General features: G+C 52.3%; 2 protein-coding genes across 5 annotated transcripts in view; both read right to left on the bottom strand.

The window, feature by feature from the left end:
* RABL6 (RAB, member RAS oncogene family like 6) overlaps positions 1–11,728 on the bottom strand; it is a 53,965-nt gene extending 42,237 nt beyond the window's left edge. For all 4 annotated transcript variants that reach the window (XM_041475033.1, XM_041475031.1, XM_041475032.1 and 1 more), the window contains exons 1-2: positions 11,245–11,728; positions 3,836–3,970 (exon numbers count right to left, since the gene is read on the bottom strand). In XM_041475033.1, coding sequence (XP_041330967.1) covers positions 3,836–3,970; positions 11,245–11,374 — 265 coding nt within the window. In that variant the 5' untranslated portion in view covers positions 11,375–11,728. The remainder of the gene's footprint in view (positions 1–3,835; positions 3,971–11,244) is intronic.
* An 885-nt stretch (positions 11,729–12,613) lies between these two features.
* Positions 12,614–18,503, bottom strand: LOC121357587 (alpha-1-microglobulin/bikunin precursor). Its single transcript, XM_041475038.1, has 10 exons — positions 18,345–18,503; positions 17,610–17,752; positions 17,245–17,321; positions 16,634–16,747; positions 15,924–16,025; positions 15,278–15,315; positions 14,389–14,467; positions 14,136–14,303; positions 13,805–13,981; positions 12,614–12,729 (listed from the first exon to the last, which is right to left on the bottom strand). Exons 1-10 carry the CDS (start codon positions 18,453–18,455, stop codon positions 12,698–12,700), a joined length of 1,041 nt encoding a protein of 346 aa, XP_041330972.1. The 5' UTR covers positions 18,456–18,503; the 3' UTR covers positions 12,614–12,697.
* Between the last annotated feature and the right edge of the window lie 2,968 nt (positions 18,504–21,471).

The raw sequence follows: 21,471 nt of genomic DNA on the forward strand, positions 1-21,471 counted from the left end.
GGATTGTACAGACAGATTACAAATAAAGGAAAACTTTGATCCTTCACTTCTGGAGAAAGACCCTTTTTTACATTTATGCATGAAGCAAAACCAGTCTCTGTTTTCCTCACAGTAATTCCTGCTTAACTTCCTATGTGCCAGCTGGGCAGGAGGCACTGGATGAATAGGAGACTGCCCTGGGTCAGCCCAGGCAGCGCCTCGCAGGACTGAAAGCACATGGCGGTACACAGCACAGAAACTTCTGCCCAAACCACTACGCCCCACTAATTAACTCAGTCCCTGAATATTTCTACAGATAATCAAACCAGGTAGGCTAAAGCCTAACCTGTGAATCACTCACCTGGCACCCAGGCGAGCCAGCTCCTCCCCCCAGGCACTGGCACTGCAGAAGCTCTCCCCGCGCCCCTGCAGGTGCTGGGACACAGATCAGCTGCTGGAGGTCTGCCCCCGATTCCTGCCCTGCAGCTGGCAAGGCAATTGCAGTGCCTTTCCACAGTCAAGGCTTGCTGCGAAAGGGTAAGAGATACTTGCCTTCCCCAAGTTTTGCATGGGCTCAGGAGGAGCCCAGGAGGCTGCTTGTTCTTTCCAGAAGTGCCATGCGAAGCAGTACATCAGGACTAACAGTTCACAGAAGGGAGCCCTTGGGGTGACCCGCGGCCTAGCACTGGCACTTTGCTCCTGAGCTCTCCACCTCCTTCCCAGGAGCCAAACGCCCTCAGTTAGGATGTGCTGGCCTGCTGAGTGATTCCCACAGAACTGACACCCTACTGAGCAGCAGCAGTCCTGGCAGCGGGGGAGCTGAACCCCCTGACCCCACAGACCTGCTTTACACCCTTCTGGCTGAGGGCAGGGGCAGAATTTCTCAAAGAAAACGATTGCATGAGACCCAGGAAACATACAGTTCCACATTTTTCCTGCTAGCTCACAACCAGGAAGTTCTTCTCTTTCATTACTAGTGCCACTCCTGATTATCCTGATCATGCAAGAGGATAATTGCTTTAGTGTTGCTTTGTTGGCTTTGGTGTGTGACTCATACCCAGCAGCATCTCCCCTGAAGGAGCTCTGTGGCAGCAAAAAGAATGCCAATTTATCCTTTCAACTCCCTAACCTGGATTAGCACAAACCACAGATCAAACCACTCCAAAGATCTGTCCTGAGCTGCTATTTGACCAGATACTCCATGGTCAATGGCACACTGAGCACTGCTTTCTGACAAAATGATGGAGAGGCACGAAAAGGCTCTAATTGCAAGAAAGCTCATTTAAAACTAAGAATTATCACACTGTAAGTGGGTTCATCACCAGTAACTCACAGGCCCTCAGACATTTTTTACTCTCATTCAATGAGAGGATTCACCTCCTATGCTCTAGATTACACATCCTACAATGCAAAGCAACTCTGCCACCCCCCATTCCCATCCCTCAGGCCTTTGAAGGATCTGAGCACAACTGTTTGTCAATTTTTATTTCAGACTCCTTTTCTCAGGCTGCCAAACAGAGAGAAACTCGGTGACCAGTATAATCCAAAAAAGTGCACCTTAGGGTCAGGAATGGTAATTCCTTACTTGGACACAAAAATTACAAATACCCATTACAACTGACACCGAAAAGCAACTTTGCTCACTCTGAATAAGAAGTAACTCAGATTCTACTACCTTTATTAATTCCTCCAGTATAAAATTTCTGAAGGTCCTACATTTTGCATCTAAAATGGAATTCTTTTAAGACCAGGCAATGTAAGAACCCTTCAATATTTGACATCGATTTAATTAACATCTGTAAATATTTGCCACCAACTACCTCATAATGTTTATTCAAGGTAGCCTGAGAGCATGAACATAGGAAAAACAAACTTTATTTTTTTGTCTACAGATTAACATGGCCAACAGGGCAGGATTTAGACCTGATCCAAGTACTCTGAGGGCCCACATCACCAGTCTTGGATGGAAACTTCCCACAGCAGGAAAGTCTTTTAAATGGAGGTTACTTTTTGAAATGTATCTGAAGAAAGTCAATGGAAAATGTCCTAAAATAGTTGAAATTATTACTAAGACAATACTACAGTGTTTTACAATGTAAAAGAAACACAAATGAAAGGCACAGTTTCAGGTACAGCTTTGCAAGTAGTTCTACAAGGTCAGCAACACTTAACCTTGAGAAAAGTCTACCAGCATCTGTACACACTGCTGTCAGCTCTGGCTGGGAAGCTCTACAGAAACGCAGCACACCAAGGTAAGAAGTGGTCCTAGAAATAACCCATACACCTGTGGATCTCAGCACACAGCAAAGCCAGCCTCAGGTGCAGGTGTGTTCTACCCCAGGATTTCATCAGTGTTGAAAAAGCAGTGTCTGAGCCTTGGATCAGGGAAAGAAATGCAGACACAGGTGAGAAGACTGGATCTTCCTCCAAACACCTTTTTGCACGTACACATTTTGTACTTGTTCATGGATACAGTTAGATATGAATAAGCCTCCTAAAATAAATGCCAGACTCCCAGGCTGTATCCAACACAAGTGCTGTGTTACCTGCACCTATCAGAGAAGAAACTCAACTCTGATGCTGTAATGCATGACACTGCAGAAAGCCACAATTAACACTCAGTGCATTCTTTACACTTGGGTATCTAGGAAAGAGGAATTTTATTTCTTACTCTGATCTAAGTCTGTTTAGACTGAAGCATTCAGATTTGATTTTGGAGACAGTTTCCACCATCCAACTTGAAAGCTCTGTGTTCATTCCTCAGTAACTGATGTGCTGACATCCTGAGAGGAAGGAAGAGGAGTGAGGGGAAGGATGCCACAGCACACATACACCATACAAGAGGTTTGGCTGCAGATGGGAAACACCTCTGTGTGACCACAGCGTATCTGCTGGTGAACACATCCTGTGGCTTTGTGAGCATTATCACGAGACTTGGGCATCATGGTATCACTTGGCAATTCAATTTTGGTGGTGAATTAAGAATAGCACTCAATTTGGTGCTCACCCCACTGCACAAGGTGTTCTCCCAGTGGGGAGGAGTTGAGCAGTACTTGATTCAACAGAAGATCAGAGTGAGGCAAATGGGCAATGTCGGATAATGACAAACAACTGCTGACTTTTTTTGTACAGCATACTCAGTCTTACAGAGCACTTTCATACTGAACCAGGAGTTCATCCCACAAGGCTATGGCATTCTTGATCAGCAACCTGAAAGCTGGACTTAATGCATCGTTGAATCACAACCTTACGTAACTTCAGTGCCTGCAGTGTCTTTTCCAGGTGGGATGCAGGGCTTTCACAGCCAGTTGCAATCAGTAAAATAAAAATTAAAACCACACTGCAGCAAGAACTTAAAAAAGGCACTGGCACTTCTGTGTTTCAGTAAGCCAGCCTAGAGCTAACAGCAGTACAATAATTTTTGAAATCCTCCCCAGTCACCAGAATCTCCTTATATTTTCATCAGTGAAATCCAGTTTGCACCATGTATCCACTTCAAGGCAACACAGTAACACCCAAGCACAGTGGGCCTCAGCGACAGATTTAAACAATAACCCCTCCTCATTAACATGTTAAGCATATTAAAAATTTTTCAAATGCTTCAGACCACCTATTAAACACTTCCCTTGAATTGTGGCTTCCACAGACATATTTTTTAGCACTTACAACACAGAGCGTCTGACAAAATTAAAAACATGACTGAGAAACTATGAATAATAAATTAAAAAGCATGAAGAGAGACCATTTTGTTTCCCAAGCAGACAGAGAAGAAAAAAGCAAATGAGGCTGCAGTGGAATTTCCTCCCCCAGGGGACCATCCCATGACTGTCACTCCCTCCACCCTCTTCCATCTTACTTTTGTAATTCCAGTGGATGCTGGTGACTTGGATCTCCTGAGTTGGAATGTATTCCTCAATAAATTTCTTTCCCTGCAGTCGGTGCCAGAGTGTGGTTTTCCCAGTGTTCCTGTCCCCCCGGATGACAATTTTCACTGGAGAAAAGAGCAAACAGAAAAAGTGATTAAATACAACTTGAAGAATGCTGTGAAAAGCATGCTGACTTTTTGCAGGCCTTATTCAGATGTAATTAGTCCTCCCATACTACACAGGCACGATGGGATGGGGCTCGTTAGAAAACATGAGCCTCTGTCATTTAAATCATTGTTTATTCAATAATTCACACCAGCTCAGCACAACGAACCAACAGCAAGCTTGAATCTTCAGAATCTGCACAACTCTGGCCAGCTGAGCCTATGCTCTTTGACGGACACACTTGACCCCTTAAGCAAACCAGCATCAGTTTGGTTCAGGCTTTAAAGGAAGCAAAGGGCTGAGCCATGGCTGGACCAAGAATTCCTCTAGGAAAGGCAGAGAGGAGCACTGACACAGCCAGTATTGGGGTACATGAGCTTGGAACACCACACCAACCATGGATTAACACAAAAATACCAGGTGGCTTTTCCAAAACTCGTTAATCAAGGAACAAAGAAAGATGTGGGTACAAGGAGTCTCCTGCACACCCTTCCCACTGGATGCAATCAGACTATGAGACTCCACGTTATCCCATCAATATGACAGACAGGATGAGCCTTCCCTGAGCTCTCTGTGCCCGGTGGTGCAGCTGCATGGTGGGGACGTCCCTTGAAGCTGGGACACCTAAGCTTCTCTTTGAGGCAGGGACCTTTTAGCCCTGACAGATCAGGAGTCTAATCCGAGCTCTTCCTGAACTGTGGCAGGACAGCGTGCCTGTGAGTCTCCCCTTCAACTGGAACACCTCTCTACGTCTGAGGTCCCTTACCTGGGAATAAGAGATCCCTCCTGGCCCAAGAGATCCTCAGTAAGGAACTGATGGCATGTGGAATTAATACTAATGAAATTGATACTCAGTATTAATTATTATAAACTCTGTATAGATAAGTCCATTAGACATAAACTGTCCAAGGCCAAGTCTAGACTAAGACTGGACCCAGAAGCACCTAAGCTCCATCAGGAGTTTCGAAAGAGGGTCCCCTCTGAGCCTCATAACTCAACACGAGGGTCTCTGTGTCACTCATTCCACCTCAATTCGAAGTCAATTTTCCTCAGGGTGTTTTGTGCATGTGGTCAGTAACAGAGGGAACGTTGCCATCAACCTTTGTCAAGTCGCACTTGAACAATACCATATCTAGACCACTTTTGCTTGTACAGCTGCTGCTCATTCTTTAAGTGATCTAAATCACCCATTTACAACAACTTCCCATCCTCCCCGCCTTCTCTACCTCTCCCTGGCCCTTACTCATACTTCATCATACCCTATTCCATTGCTGGCCTTTTATGACATTCCATTCCATTCCTTCCATTACCTCCTCTATCATTTCCCTTTCTCCTTAAATACTTCTCATGCCTTGAGAGAATAGAATCACAGAATGATTTAAGTTTGGAATGATTTGGAAAGGACCTTTAAGATCAACTATTCCAACATTCCCTCAGCACTGCCAAGGCCACCAGTAAACCATGTCCCCAGGTGCCACATCCTTGTGATTTTTAAATCCCTCCAGGGATGGGGACTCCACCACTGCCCTGAGCAGCCTGTGCCAGGGCTGGATAGCCCTTTCTGCCAACAAATGTTCCCTAATAGCCAATCTAAACCTCCCCCTGCACAACTTGAGGTTGTTTCCCCTCCTGTTACTTGTTACTTGGTAGAGGAGGCTGATGCTCACCTTGCTGCAACCTCCTGTCACAAGGCCCTTGTGTTGGTTGCTTCAGTTTAGACAGAAACTCTTTCAAACTCTTCCAAGGAAAGCAAGTGTTCAAAATATCAAAAATTGTAGCAATTAATATCATGAACTTTCCAGAGGAAATTCAAAGGTTATCTTGCTCTTTCCGAAAACACTACCTCGTATTTTCTAAATTTTCTGTTACATTGTGGAATTTCTTTTTTCAATGCTATCTTTGTTTTTACTGGCAACCACATGGCTACTGGAAAACATCAGCTGAATTTTTATTCAGCTGAATAAAACTGAATCTTTATTTTTGTGTTTTGATTTGGAGCTATGATCCCCTGGAAAATGGGCCACCTCAGAGACATCCAATGGCAGTCAGGTAATTAGCATTAGGTTGATCATCATCATTTGGGCAAGGAGATCTGAGACAGAAGGCTGCCTTCTGCTGCAGTTCAGGTGCTGCTGCAGTCATTTCAGAGAAGAGCTGAACAGGTCAACTTGAAGATAAAGCACACAAAGTCTGTGGAGGAATTCTGCCTATTGCTACAGTTCCACTGTGCTTTTTTTGTAGTACACAGAGGTTTATTCTTTTTCAGAGATGTTTGTTCTTTTTCAAAATCACTTACCACACCAGAAGAATAAAGGCAAAAATGAACACAGTATTTATAGGCTGACTTCACCTAAAGGTCCCACAGCATCTCTGCAGACACAACAAACCAGTTCCTGCATTTCTGGTCACCTTGCATATGGTTGCTTCCTACTTACAGATGGCAAAACAATCAACAGAACATCCCTTTGATTTTTCAGAATCATGAAGCCAGTCCCTGGCATAGGCAGAATGAGACTCCATTTGCCCCCTTTCAAACCCAAACTTTTCCAACAGCTCTCACTGCCTGCCCTAAAACATTCAAATTCATATCCCCCCCCTACCCCGGAATGCAGCATGAGATACTAAAACCGTGAGTTTTAAGGGACAAATAGTCCCTTCCTTAAATAGTCAGGCTGCTCTCAAGGTGCACTTTCAGGATCACTACCAGATAATGAGGTTGTGAGCTCTCCTGAGAAGGGACAGTCTTACTTCATGCCAACACCACTTTTTATGCACTTAAACATGGAGCTGGATCAAGAAACTGAACCGGCTGAGAAATAACCTCGAAATTATCCATTTTCAGTTTTCTTCTCTAGCTCCACTGCCCAGGTGAATGAGCAGTGTGAGCAGCACATGGAAGGCACGGTTGGAGTGCAAGGGAATCCCCCCCCAGCCCTAATCAGCTCACGTTCAGATCAGTGCAAGGTGCTTGTGGCACCACATGCTCAGTCTGAGCAGGTCCAAGAGCCCCTTCCAGCTCCAGCATTCTCCATTAGAATCTCTCTTCTTTTACATAGTGCACAAGTTCTCACTGACTCTTTTCCTGAAGAAATAAAAAGTCTTTAAAAACAGAACAGGAAGAAGGCAGGTGACACAAATCGCTTTTAGCAAAGCAAAGTCTGTATTTGGGACTTTGGCTGGGGCAGGTTTGCTCAGTGACAGGCATCTGCAAGGCAAGAAGGCCTGAGTGAGCTTCCAAGCACAGTCAGGCTGGTGCATCATAGGCCTGGGCTGCGGCTGAGTCTGGAAAGAAGAACAAGAACTATAGGCAGGGTTAATTCGGGAAAGTAAAACTGTTGCCTTATTTTGATTTTAAGTTAAATCAGTACTTACTGCAAACAGCCAGAGGTTTGTAGCAAAGAGAGAAGAATTATCTGTGGGGAGAATGGTAGGGATGGGGAATGGATCAAGAGGCAAGGAAAAAGCTAAACAAACCACTTCATTCATATTGTCATTGCATCAGGAAAACCAGAGGGATTTCCATGCTCCACATGGGGAGATGGAAGCAGAGCAGCAACAATATATGCCCAGAGAACAGGTCTGAGACCAACTCAGAACTAGAAATCAGGAATCCCCAGCTTTGCCCACATTCCTCCAGGACTCTGCAGCAAAGATCCTGAAACTAATAACCCCATGGAGAGGGTCATAACCTTACCTTCATTAAAGTCTTTGAGATTTCAACTGAAATGCTTTGAGCTTGTTCTGCTGCCAAACGCAGCACCACCTGCTCTGCAGAACCACCCCAAGCACACTTCCCATAGGCACAGGACAGCAGCAGGCAAAGCAGGGCTGGCATGTGCTGCACAAACACCTGTGTCAACCACAGGAAAAACAAGAGAAGGTGGGAAGTGGCAGGAGGAGGAGAAGCCTTCCTTTTGGAAGTCATGCTGAATTAAAATACTTAACAATGAGTCTGGGAACTACAACTCCAAAGTAACACAAAGGAAGTAAGGACTATAATGCTTACAAAAAAGATACATGGTATTAATTAAGTTTTGTCTTTTAAGGAATATGTTAGGCAGAAAAATTAATAAGAAGAGGGAGTGGGGGGAATTCTTGGAGCTACTGCCTTTGGTATCCCAGCACTGGTGACTGTTCAGCCTATGCTCCAAGCACACACAGCAGTGGGGTTTGTCAAGTGGCACAATGGATGCAGTATGTAAAGCCCAGAGCAAAGGTTCCATGTCTGGGGAATAGAATGCATTAACATTTGGCACCTCCATGTCTTTTGTTCCTGTCCCTGACCAGCAAATCCCAGGACCATTGTTTGACCATCACTGCCTTACATAAATGGTCACGTCTGAGCACCCTGGTGCTCAAAATTAAGTTCTGCAATTGCTCTTGTAATTTATAGAAACAAGCAGGGCTGCCAAAGGCATGAGAGCCACTTCCTCTTACTTGCTCTTGCCACGCTCCCTCACAGGGCCAGCACACCCTTGGAACAGCCATGCAGCACACCTGATCCAGGGTATCCCAAACAGGAAAACAAGAGCAAGTTTTCACAAAGACTGGTTCCCCAGTCCTGGAATCATGATCCCTTATAAAGATTCCAGCCATGACATACGTGGCACAGACCCACGTCATTTGCTGAGTGCTCAGGGAACTCTGGTGTCAACTGGATGTGAACCACAGCAGCTCCATGCGGCTGGTACAGAGTGTGTGTGTGCTGGAATGCAGTATGGAAATGCTGCTGTTTTACAACAGGATGTCCCAAGCAAAGGACATGACTGCTGCCAAAGTCTGGTACTGGTCTCTGCTCTCATAATTTCATTAAAAATCTAAACCTTCCCATCCCACAATGCTCTTCCTTTTGAAAAGCTGACTGTGTAGGAGAGGGACCATCAAAACAAATCATTCAGGTTCAACTTAGTGCTCTATTCTACCTAGGGTCTGTAACTATCAGCGCCATTAAACACCTCACAGCCTTCAGCATCACCTCAAACATGGGGCTATCTGTTACAAAATGTACCTGAGGCGCTGCAGGGCTGGCACAGCAGGAGCTGCTCTGAGCCCAGGTAGGCACCCAGAGCTAGGTACAAGGCCTGTGTCCCAGCGTGCTTTATCAGTGAACAACCCAACATATTCTCAGCATACTAAGTATATTTCTGGGAAGGAAACAGGCTTCATTCAGGATCCGTAGTGGTCTAATGCAGCAAAGAAACATTTCTGTAAAACAAATCACAGCGCCCCTTGGTTTAGGTTCAGGCAGTTTCAGGGAAACAGAGGAGTTGTAAAGATCTTTGTGGCTCCAAACCACATCCTCTGCTGAGCATCAGGAATTTGCCAAGAAAGGAGAATTGGCAATGCACAGGATTTGCAGCTCTGCCCTTCCTGAGCAACGGCCCTTGTAATAACATTCCTTCACAGCCCACCTTCAACTGAGACCACCTCACCACACTGGAATGCTCCCCATCTCCCCAGTGCTATGGCTATGGGGGGTACCTGGAGCCTTTTTGTAAGCCAGACTGTATCTCCTATAAATATTATATAACAGTGATGCTGGGAAGAGTTACTATGGAGATTGGAAAGTGCCTTAAGGCAGTGACAGAAAGCTGCGGTTTTCAGCTATAAAGCAGTAACTAGAACACAAACCCTGGTAAGACAGAGCACAAACCAAAAATATTTTCTGAGGCTTTCACTAATGAGACAAAAAGCAGCGAAGCTACAGTTAGCATTTCTGGCCTTGCACAAATGGCAGGCAGGTGCCCATCCACAGGTCTGGCATGATGCAGCCACCATGGAGCAGATCTGGTCCCGTCCTGTGCCAGCAGGATGCAGCTGATCCCTTCCATCCGCAGCACAAACCTCCCCTGTCTGAGAAGCCAGCTCCTGGCTCTTACATAATTCACAAGCTGCTATTAGCTACCTGATCTCTGGCACTCAGCTGCCCGTGCAGCACGCAGGTCTTCTGGGCTGCAGCCACATGAAGCCTCTGCACAAACCAACAGTCTGAGACCAGCAGATCTCCAGGACATGTCCAAGGATGCAGCGCTGTGTTCCAAGGCAGCACCTTCACCCTCACCACCATCTTTCACTGGAAACCCAGTCCCAGCAATCACACTTCTACTTTTCACATTCAGGACTGCTTGCTAAGACACTCATTTTATAAATTAAACAGCACTGGCATATCTGCAGATGTGCTAGGGAATAAAGGCACCAAATGCTCTCTCTAGTAAAGCAGAGCACTTTGAAACCTCAGTCCCAAAGCACAGCCAACAGCCATAATATTAAACAAAGAAAAAAACACCATAAAACCCAAAGTGTAACTTCTCCATCACATTCTGTTTCAGACCGAGATCCAACAGAAGCTCTATTCCTCTAACACGTGTGCCTTCACAGAAATTATCCAGTGCCACATTCCCAAATCAGTCTTTTTCCCACCTGCCAATCTCTCAGCCTTCTGCAATCTGCCTTCCCTGCCTGTTTGGATCCACACAGATGAGCTGGTACTCGCAGCACTCTCTGGAACCAGCTCTATTTTCAGCAGGAATGACATAACTGCTGTCCCTATCTCACAATTGTTACTTTGGGACGTATTTCACATATTTGCCGTGCCCTCCTGAAACACTGTATTAAAAATCACCTTTACTGAGCTCCAAGGGAAAAATGCAGCCCTGAGCCTCAACGCTGAGAGAAAAAGAATTCTGAAAGTGTTGCTCGATAAAAGAGCAAAAGACTGCAGAAAAGACAGTCAGGATGAAATTATGTACCAAGGGCACACAGAGGTATTCACTGTCCACCTTTTACTAAAGCCTGGTAGGGCTGAGCTTTTAAATAGACTCTTATCATACAACCACTACAGCTTAATTATAGGCACTATTATCCTGCGCTGCAGGGAAGATCACCCACGCACTCAGGGGAGTTACCCTCTTGATTCTCGAACTGACACAAACTGATGTATCAGGCAATCTCTCTTGTGCCACAGCCGGCAGGCAGCGCTCAGGGACGCTGCTGCATCGCGGGTCCCGAGTCCTGCACGGAAAGACAAAAGTTTCCCATCCCTCACTCCTCCAATGACCTCCAACATTTAATTCCAAACTTGGCTTTGAGTGAATACCGATAAAAGCACCAACGTGCACAAAGAAAGCACTCCCAGCCCCTCTGCGGTCCCCGGGCACCCCACGGGGCACCAGACAGGGCCGCCCGCCCCACCCCCGGGCTGGCCCACCCGCCCCGGCCCAGCGCTCCGACTCACTGTTATACTGGACTCCCTTGGCGAACCTCCTCTGCAGCGCCTGGTTCATGGACTGCAGCCCCGCAGGGATGTTTTTGTCGCGGACCGCAGCCTGGTCCGAGCCCACCAGCTTCTTCAGGGCCGAGAACATCTTCGTGGTCCCACACCTGCACCCCGGGGAACGGGCTGAGCGCGGGCTCAGGGGCCGGGCGGGCGCGGCGGATGCACGGGGCGGCTCAGGGCTGCGGCGGGGCCGGCCCGGCCATGCGGGGCGGAGGTGTGCGGGCCCGGCCCGGCAGGAGGAAACTGCGCCGGGGGAGAGGAGGCACTACCGGGGCATGTCCCGGCGCGGGGCGATGGAGCCGGTGCCGGGGTCCGGCACGGGGCGGCGGGGCCGGGCCGCTCAGCCCAACCGGGGTCCGGGGCCGGGGGCCGGGCGAGGGAAGCGGGGGCGGCGCGGGGCTCCCGCCGCCGCCATCTTGGCTCTTCCGCCTCACCGCGGGGGGCCGGGGCACGCGCGGCGCGGGTACGGCGGCCGGGGGAGGACAGAAGCGCGCGGAGCGCGGTCGCCGCCGCGACCCCCGGTAACCTCCCCCCGGTGACCCCCTCGAAGGTCGAGTGCAGCCCAACGTGCCCGAGACCCCCGCAGCGTGACCCACATAACCCCGGCTGTGCCCTCCTGGGACCCTCACAGCCCCCCAAGACTCTAGCAATCTCCTCTTGGCAGCTTCACAGCCCCCCGACCCTTGACCCCTATAACCCCTCACGGGGCCACGGCAGCATCCCTGGGACTACCCCCAAAACACCTCTAATCCCTCCCTCGGACCCCTGTGTCCCCTGGGACTGTCATAACCCGTGTCGTCCGCTCCTACGCCAGCCCCATTTTCCCGTGACCCTCGTAACCCCTTATCTCCCGTGACCCTCAGGGTCCTCTCCGACACCCCGTAATTCCATGCTGCAAAGCCCATATAACTCCCCCGTGACTGCCCCACCCCCCGTGCTCCCCATCTCGGCCGCACACGGATCCCCCCGGTCCCACCAGCTGCAATCTTTCACCTTTAGGGAGGAGCAGACACTTGTACCCTCCCTCGCTGTCCCCTTCCCAGCAGCCCAGCCCCATCTCCTGGGAAATGGGGGCTGGACCCCATCCAGCGGGACCCCTGACCCTCTCGGTGCCCCCCGGCCCTGTGTGGGCAGAGGGAGTGGCCCGAGGAAGGGTCAGAGACTCAGAGGGGAGAGCCCCATAACCGCACAGAGGTGGGGACACCCACCAGGGAGGCCGGAGAGGACCCCACAGCATCCCCTGCCCCTCCTGCCCCCTCACCCGCTCCCCACCCTCCTGAGAATGGACACTGGGCTCTTCGGTCGCATGAGAGACGTTTACTGCTGGAGGCATCTCCCGGGCCGCCACAGCTGTCTGCACTGTTCTGCAGGACCCTGGTGCTGGATGCCGGCCCCGCATCCTCTGCCTGCATCAGTTTGAGAGCTGCAGGAACTCCTCGTCCTCTGCAAGTGGAGAGATGCAGCAGGTGATGGACAGATTGCCAGACCCCTCATCACCCTGCAGTCACAGATGATGGATGCTGCTTCCCACTTTGTCCCTGCCAGCAGTGATGGATGAGGGCAGCAGCCTAGACCATCTGTGCACACCCATGCTGTCCCACACTTTGTGTCCCACCACGTGCCATGGTGGCATTAATGTACTTTATAATGCTGGCAGGGATTATAAAAGTTGAGTTCTGCCCTAATATAGGCTCCATTTCCCATCCGTGGGGTCACATCAAGTCCCCAGCTCCTGCCCTCCTGGAAGCAGGCACACCCAGGGCTGGATAAGGTGGAAGACACCTCAGTCACCCCTCTCTGCAGGATGATTTTCTCTGCCAGACTCCTGACAAACTCTGGTCATTTCCCCTGAGGGATAAGTGGTGCCTGTTGTGTCTCCCGAGGAGGTTCAGTACAGAAACCTCTGCACTGGCTGGAGCTGGGGGACCTGGCAGGTAGCACACCCCTGACAGGGACCCAGGGCTGGTCCTTGGTGTGAGGGTTCCTGCACCACCAAATCTTTCAGCCTGGGGCTGTCACCTCCACTGCTCCCCACTGCACCCCAGCCTGCCTGGGGACGTTCCCCCTCTCATCAAGACCACACTGAAGTTCAGTCATGGCCTCAGCATGTCTGCAGCTTGCCCAGCCCCTCTGTGCCATACTGTCTGTGGGCTAATGCCCATATTCTCTACCCGGGACAGATCCCTCCCAGGCACAGCACAAAACCATCCCACACCCATCACGGACCCATGACAAACCCATCCCAGCCCAAGGACACACCCATCTTGCTTCCATCCTGACCCAGAATGGCCCATTCCAGGCAGAGCACAAAACCTATCCAGATCCATTCCAGAGCTAGACTGATCCTTAACCCATGGCAAACACGTCCTAGGCCCACAGTGAACCCACCCTGGACCCATCCAGAGTCAGGACAGACCCATCCAGAGCCAGGACAGCCCTGTCCGCGCCCCAGGCAGACCCAGTGCGGGACAGGAGATGTTGCGGGCTGCTGCCCTGGGGTGGGGCCCAAGGGGAGTACCTGCCAGCTGAGGAGCCCCGCAGTACTCCTTGCACTCCTTCTCCGAGTAGAACTGGTTCCCGTTGCCCTTGCAGCCCCCATAGCTGAAGGTGATGCACTTGCCCTGGGCTGCATCGAAGGCCCAGCGTGTCATCAGTGCCTGGCAGGGACCCGGGACAATGGGCAGCCTGCAGGCAGCTGCAGGGACAGGAGCTGCATGAGGCGAGGGGTCCAGGGTCCCCCACACCTCCCACATGGATGCCAGACACATGGCATTCGAGGCAATGCTCAGATCCTTTGTGATGCCTCAGCAATGGCACCTCCAGTGTCCCAGCCCAGCCAGGATTCTCACCCTCCGTCCGGCATGCCTGCAGGCACTCCTTTTCTGAGTAGAAGTTGTTGCCATTGCCCAGACAGCCTCCATAGTGGAAAGTTTCACAGGCCATGGAGGAGGAGTTGTAGAAGAAGCGAGAGAGCATCCCACTGCAGGGCCCAGGGTCCCGGCTCAGCCGGCACGAGTCTGTGGACCAGCACACCACGGGTCACAGGCAAATGGGAGCGCAGGCCAGGGGGGTCCCGATGCAGCCCCCTCCCCTGGGACCTACCTTCCTTATTGCCAATGTAAGAGGGCAGGGGTCCTGCGGCTGAGCCCTCCTCCAGGGGTAGGACTGCTCTCCGTGCCCTCTGCACCAGTAAGGAAGCACAGAGCTGCCATCAGTCCCTGCCTGTGGGACCTGCTGCCCACCTGGGACCACCTGCCCCAGCCCTGCTGAGGGGCACCTCAGGCTCCAACCCGCCTCTGTGCTCCCAGCACGTCTCCACTCACTGATCTTGGGTCTGCAGGCTGTGATCCCTCCACACCTCATAATCTTCCCAGCCCTGTGCTCTTCCAGGGTGGGGTCCACAATTCCAGGTTGTGGATTAAGACACCCAAAGTGCCCAAGTTGTGCCACTTGCTGGGGATGTGCCTCAACAATGTGTTACCTGCTCTGGAGTCAGCTGGGTTGTTTCTCCATGACAGTCCCATTCCCCCTGGAAAATCTTTCAACACTCAACCCTGAAAGACTGGGAGGTGCTGAGTGATGGAAGTTGAAGGACCAGTGGGTGCTAACTTCCCCATCCCTGGAGAAGGGGCCTAAAGCCTGGCTGGAATACACACAGACAGGCAAGGAGCAAGGAAACACCAACAACATTCACAGTGTGAAAACAATTGGAGTAGGAAAAGTCTTCCACTTGGAAATAAGCTCTTGTCCCCACCTGGCCACCAGGACCCTTCCCCTGCAGCCTGCACCTGCCCTGCCCCCATCCTTGCAGGCAAAGCCCACCAGCAGAGGTGGAAGAGCAACTCCCAGGATGGTCAGTGGAGTCACTGCCCAAAGAACATGTCCTGCCCATGGAGCCTTCTCCCTAGACACCCGATCTCCAGTGCGTTTGGCTTGGAAGGGATGTCTCTGGCCTTGATCCACTTCAGAATGTCCCAGCTGGCCCACTCACCTGGGGACCATTTTCAGTATCTTGAGGATCACATTCACCTGGCCCAGGAGCAGGAAAGAAGACGAGCAGTGTGAGAGGAGAGGTGTCCTGACAAACTTCAGTGAGTCCAGCACTGTGCATATGCAGGACCCTGGGCAAGGGGACACCCTCCCAGTTCCACCCAACGTTATTCTCCTCTTTCTGCTTTCCGCCTCCCATTCACAGAAGCACCATCCTAAAATGCCCATCTCCCTGAAATCCCCATGCCCCCCTTGGCCCCCCCAAAATCCTACACACACACATCTACACACCCACACCCACACACCCTCCATCATGCTAGCCCCTTCTGAACCCCAGACTGAGCAAGGAGCCTCCCATGTGCTGGCAGCACCCAGCCTAGGGACAAGACACAAGTGTTCCATGCTCTCATCCCAGTGGTGTGGTTGCACTGACCTGACAGCCCAGCACAGACCCCCCTGGAAGCTCATTTCTCTGGTGGAATCCTGACTGATACATGGCCTTATTTCCTTTTTATCCCATGCTACCAAAGCATTTGTCTCTCCTTCCTCCCTCCCGACCATCCCCTGTCTCCCCAGCTTGGCAGACGCAGAAGGAGCAACTGGAGTGCTCTGGCAGCATGAGAGGCACGTGCCCCATGGGAGGTTACCTCTGTTGGCCAGGATGAAGATGGAGTCTTCAGGGATGCCCATCTCCAGAGCCAGCTGATGGAAAGACTCAATGAGGTCCTCCCGTAGCTCCGGACTCCTCCCTGGGAAAGCAAATGGGCTGTGGGCAGGGTTGGTGTGGGAGTGCAGTCCCCAAGCACTCACCGAGCTCAGGTGGCTGCAGGCAGGTGCAACACCAGACTCCTGGTCCTTCCCAACATAGAATCAGGGAAGCAAAGACTGAGCCCAACCGTTGACCTAGCACTGCTATGTCCAACCTAAAACATGTCCCTGAGCTCCACATCTACATGTTTTTTGAACCCTTCCAGGCCCAGTGACGTCACTACTTCCCTGCTGTTCTTGACGAGTCTTGACCAAGGGCTTGGACAAAGTGGGTTTAATGTTTCTTAATCATGGAAGACAGCATCTCCTGCCACTTCAGGGCTGAGTTTCCTCTAAGCAGATACCACCACCTTAATCCCAAGCACCCTGCTGGTTTGGATGTTCACATCAGTGCCTGATGTGGCTCTCATGGAGCCATGAGACCCCACCTCTGCCATGCCAAAGATGAGCTGGTCTAAGCCACCATTTCCAAAGCCCACGGTGAGTTCCCTTAAGGCCAAGGGAGCTGACAGACCCTTAGGTGGTGTTTTTGAGCTGTGCTGGTCCATCCTAGGGCCTGCTTGCCCTCAAGTGCCATGGCCAGACATACCATACAGCTTCAGGGTGGTGCTTGGACCAAAACTGCTTTTCTTCTTCATCAGAATAACAGCATATTCGTCGTAGTTGGTACGGAGCACATAGGACTGGATAGACACGTCCCATCCTGGGTAAGACAGAGACAGGGATGTCATTCCTGCTCCTCATGATGAGATGGAGCAGTGTAGGACAGCCCCAAAGCTGGGGGCTGAAATCAGGCATCTAATTTAAAATATGTGATTTTTGGGAAGCAGACTCAGATACAATCATGAGTCCCTTTAGGCTCACCAGTCTCTTAGGTGAGAGAATTGGAAACCAAGAGCTGCGAGCAACTGAGATACCACTAATGCTCCTGAAGTGTGGCTGGTCCCTGCCCCAGCCTGGGACCCTGTGGACAGGAGTGACCTGCTGCAACACCTCATCATCCTGTGGCTATGCAGGGACAGTGCTCAAACAGCCTTTCCCTGCAGCTTTACTCTATACTTTGGCTGGAAATGTCCACATCAGAGGCCACTCCACACTGTGGAGTGGCCTCTGAGCCCTGCTCTTCTGAACCCCTTCCACCTCTGCCAGCTGTCCCCAGAGTTGGTCCCCATCTCCCAGCCATGCCTCACCCCAACTCACTGGGGTTGTAGTAGGTGTATTTTCCAGGGGTGCTGGTTTTCTGGTACTCCCCTGAGACTAGTGTACAGTCACCTTGCCTGGAGAGAGGAAGAAGACAATCAGCTGCTTGGAGGGATTATTTTTCCTGGTTTGGCATGAAAATCATGTCTGGGGCACCAAGGACATGGTGCAGGACCCCTGAAATCATGCTGCCCAAGGTATCGGGTATTTGAACCCAATCCATCCCCTCCTCAGGGCTTGGATGCCAGGCAGAGCAAGTAACCCCCATGTCTGTCCCAGCCCCCGGGAGAGGGAGCGCCCCTGGGTGGGATGGCTTTGGAGGAGGCTCAAGCACCTCCAGCACTGCTCCCAGCAGTGCCCCATACCGCAGCCTGGTGCTGGTAGTGCTGATCTGGTCGGCGCTGGGGCCAGGGCCCAGCACCAGCGTGCCCATGCTGAACTTCTCCTTGTAGTTCTTCATCCATTTGCAGGTCGTGCCGATGGCGATGTCGAACCACTTCCCGTGCATCTGCAGGGAGAAGAGAGACATGTCTGCACCGTGAGCCCTCCTCACCAAGGTGAGACATCACCTGGTTTTGTGTAGTCAAAATATTCCTGATGCAGGGAGAAACTGCAGGGTGCAGAGGCCAGAGCTGCTGCAGGATTTGGGCAGTGTATCAGCACTGAGCAGAATTTTCCCTGGTTCCCTGACCGTGAGGCAGGGCTGTAGGCATCAGACTGTCATACACCCCTGTATACCAGTGAGACCCAAATCTGGACACACATGCAGGGCTGTATGAAGCCTGGCAGGGGACAAGGCACGTTGTGGGGGATCTCCCTGGCAGCCTGCATCCCTGCATGCTGAACCACAGACTTTCCACAGGACTCATCTGCCCTGGTGCTCAGACTGCAGCCACCCTCCCTGGGGTTTGCCAGGATGAGGCCACCCCAGAGCCTGGCACCTCCTGAGCGGCACCCAGGGAGTGCCACACTGCCAATGCCTGTCCCGCACAGCCTGGCATGGGCATAGGCATTATTGCCCTTCTTTCTGGAGGAAAATGAAAGAAAGCTTACCCCATCCCTTTTGCCCCCAGAATTAAGGGAACACAAGCTGCCATTACCCGCTCAGCCTCAAAATTCTCCTGCACTTGGATATCTTCATCCTGGTCTCCGATGGGGGTTCCACGAGCCACAGTGAAGAGGAGGAGGGAAAGGAGACCCCAAATAATCATGGCTGGTGGCTTCGGAGTGCTGCTGAGCCTCAGCACTTCAGTGGGATCCTGGACTCTGTGCTGTGCAGAGATCCCCACTGTGCAGCACTCTGACCTTCAGACCAGGGCCAGCGGGGCCAGCCCCCCTGCGGGGCGGCTCCTGGGGGAGGTGGGGTGTACGGCCTGGGGAGCACCACTGCCCTTGGCGGTGGTGGGGATTTGCAGGGAGCTGTGTGGGGTGCAGGAGTGGAGCACCCTACCAGCCACACCAGGCTGAGCTCCTCACCTTTGCCTGTTCCTACACCATGGGGCCAGGAGCTGTCTTTCTCCTCTATTCTATGTTGGGATTCATATTCCTGCTCTGTCGTCCTACAAGGAGCCCCCAGCCCTGATGGACCAGTTTGACCCTGTGGTGAGGAGAGCACTGAGGGACGCCCAGCACTTACCCCAGGCTATCTAATCCGTGTCCATAGGGAACAGAGCCCGAGTTTCCTGCTCCCCTTTTGGACCCCTTCCAGGCAGTCCCAAGCTGATGGCCAACATCCAGGATCCGGCTGTGTGTGACCCATCCCACAGTTGAGGGTCCCTGGGCCGGGAGGAGCGGGAAATGCTGGGCCATTCTTAATCCTTCCCAGCAGTGTTTGCCTTTGTGGGATGATTAACAGAAGCCAAACAGCCCGAGGGAAACTGTAAACAGAGCAAAGGGCAGGAGCCCCTCTCCAGGTGGCCACGGCCCAATATTTGTGGAGAAGGGCCAGAGCTGGCGGCACACTGGCAGAAGTCAGCCAGACTTTCACCCTCCACTCCCCCGCGGTCACTGACGGACTCTTGGATACGGACCAGCAGGTGCTGCTGCCCGGGCACGGGGCTGCTCTGTCCCGGCAGAGACAGCCTGGTCATCTCCACAAACAGATCTTCCTGCCACATCCCAGTGTGTCTAGAGCGCGGGGCAGACGCGGACCTGCGGCACAGACGCCTTCGGTAGCCCCACTCCTCCTCGCCCCGCCTGCTCTCTCTTGAGGAGCATCCCCGGCGCAGCACAGCCTGGGTTCCAGCCCCCCAAGCCGGGGGTCCCTCCCCAGAGTCCCCAGGCGGGGGTCCCCGCTGCCCCCGTCCCTCCATCGCTAGGTGGCAGCCGGCGGTAAGGAATGACAGCCCCACTCTGGCCTCGCCCCCCGTCACGGGCGGGCGGAGGGTTCCCTTGAGCCCCCTGCCTGCGGTCCGGGCAGCGATGGGCACCGGGGAAGGCTGTACTTAGAGGAGGCTTGTAAAAGACAGGGAGAATGGCTTTTTACACGGGCAGATAGTGACAGGACAAGGGGCAGCTATTTTAAACTAAAAAAGGAGAGATTTAGATTAGATATTAGGAAGAAATTGTTCCCTGTGAGGGTGGGCAGGCCCTGGCCCAGAGGAGCTGTGACTGCCCCTTTCCTGGAAGTGTCCAAGGGCAGGTTGGAAAGGGCTTGGAGCACCCTGGGATAGTGGAAGGTGTCCCTGCCCATGGCAGGGGGTGGCACTGGATGAGCTTTAAGGTCCCTTCCAACCCAAACCAGTCTGGAATTCTATGACTTGCAAGAGGACATGATTATCAGGGAAACCTCAGAAGACACTGCCTTGTATCCCATGGGTAACGGAGTGATTGAGAGCACATCTCTGATGCTCCTCACACAGGAAAGTTGAGTGTTCAGCAAAGGGCAGAGCAAAGGGAGACAAGGCTGCACTGGGGAGGGAAGTGCAACCCAAATCTGAAGGCTGCAACAGACCCAAATCACCCCCGGCTCACAGGAGGCCTCTGGGAGGGTGCACAGAGATGTCCCTGATGGAGGCAGGATGGGACTGGCTCCATCTTTGGCCCAGGGACTCATGTTCTCTCCCAGTGTGTCCCCTGGCACTCACCACCCATCAGAGCCAGAGGGCAGCTGGCAAGCTGCTGGGCTGCTGATGGGTGGCAACAGCCTGTGATGGCCTGTGTGTCAAGACTGTGTTCAGCCACATCTGGGCACATAGGACAGCAAGAGGAATGGATGGTAGAGTGAAAGGGCAACTGGGGTAGCTGGTTCCCTAGAGCTGTTCTCTGGGACATCCCCTGGGTACGGCCGTGCAGGTGCAGAGGTGGAACCTTCACCTGACTGGGGTGGCACTTGGAGCAGCATCTCAAAGTGGAGATGGCACAGCCCTATGTCCATCTGGGAGCTGTCAGCATCCTCGGGTTGCATGTCGGTGTGCCGCTGGGTGTCCCACGTGTGCTCTGGGCTGCCTGGTCCCTCTGTCTCCAGCCAGAAGCATTATCAACCAGGCTTCTCTGTGCCCGGAGATGTGGGGACACATCTGTCCACACGTGTATGTCTGCACAGCTCTTCCCTGCCTGGCCCCTCCACCCCAAAACCCCGGGAACCCTTCCATGCATGCCCGGGGACGATACCGCCCTGTCCCCGCCGCCCGGCCGTGCAGATCCTCCTCCCCGCGCCGGCTCGCAGCCTCCACCCTCACGTGCGTCTGCTTTTTTGTGTCCTTCTCGCTGCGGGTCGGGCTCTACCCCCTCCCTCCCGCCCCTCCGCCGCCCGCGGCCCCCGGCGCAGCCCCCACCGGAGCCAGCCACACACACAAGTGAACTTTTCTGCGTTTTCCAGCAATTAAAAAGAATAAAGCAACAGTTGTCTCCAGGCAGGGCATGGATCCTGGTGACCCTGATTTTCTGTGTGGCTGGGCAGGGTGAATGGGGCTATTGAGACCCCGATGACTGGCATCTCCACTCCAGGATTGTCTTCCCTTCCAAGTCCCCCTCCCCGCGTTCTCCTCCTCCCTACCCTCCTCCTCGCTTTTAATTTCCTTCCTGCAGAGAGCTGCTCATCCCCTTCCCATTGGCCAAAGGCCTGAAAGGGAATGGAGGAGACAAGGGAAGGATTAAAGACGCTCTGCTTAGGAGCAGGCAGCCTGAATACAAGATGCACCGGCTGGGAAAGAATGGAGGCTTAGTGGGGCACCAGATCAGACCCGCCTCCGCCGCATTCAACCCGGCCTGCATTCCTGCATTGCT

This window comes from Pyrgilauda ruficollis, unplaced genomic scaffold (assembly GCF_017590135.1).
Source record: "Pyrgilauda ruficollis isolate IOZ18807 unplaced genomic scaffold, ASM1759013v1 scaffold34, whole genome shotgun sequence".
Taxonomy (NCBI): Eukaryota; Metazoa; Chordata; class Aves; order Passeriformes; family Passeridae; genus Pyrgilauda; species Pyrgilauda ruficollis.

Coding starts and splice junctions, on each gene's coding strand:
- LOC121357587 (XM_041475038.1), bottom strand. CDS start 18,455: ATGATTATTTGGGGTCTCCTTTCCCTCCTCCTCTTCACTGTGGCTCGT. Junction 16,026..16,633: donor CACCACCCTGAAGCTGTATG/GTATGTCTGGCC, acceptor TTGCTTTCCCAG/GGAGGAGTCCGGAGCTACGG. Junction 15,316..15,923: donor CTTCATCCTGGCCAACAGAG/GTAACCTCCCAT, acceptor CTCCTGGGCCAG/GTGAATGTGATCCTCAAGAT.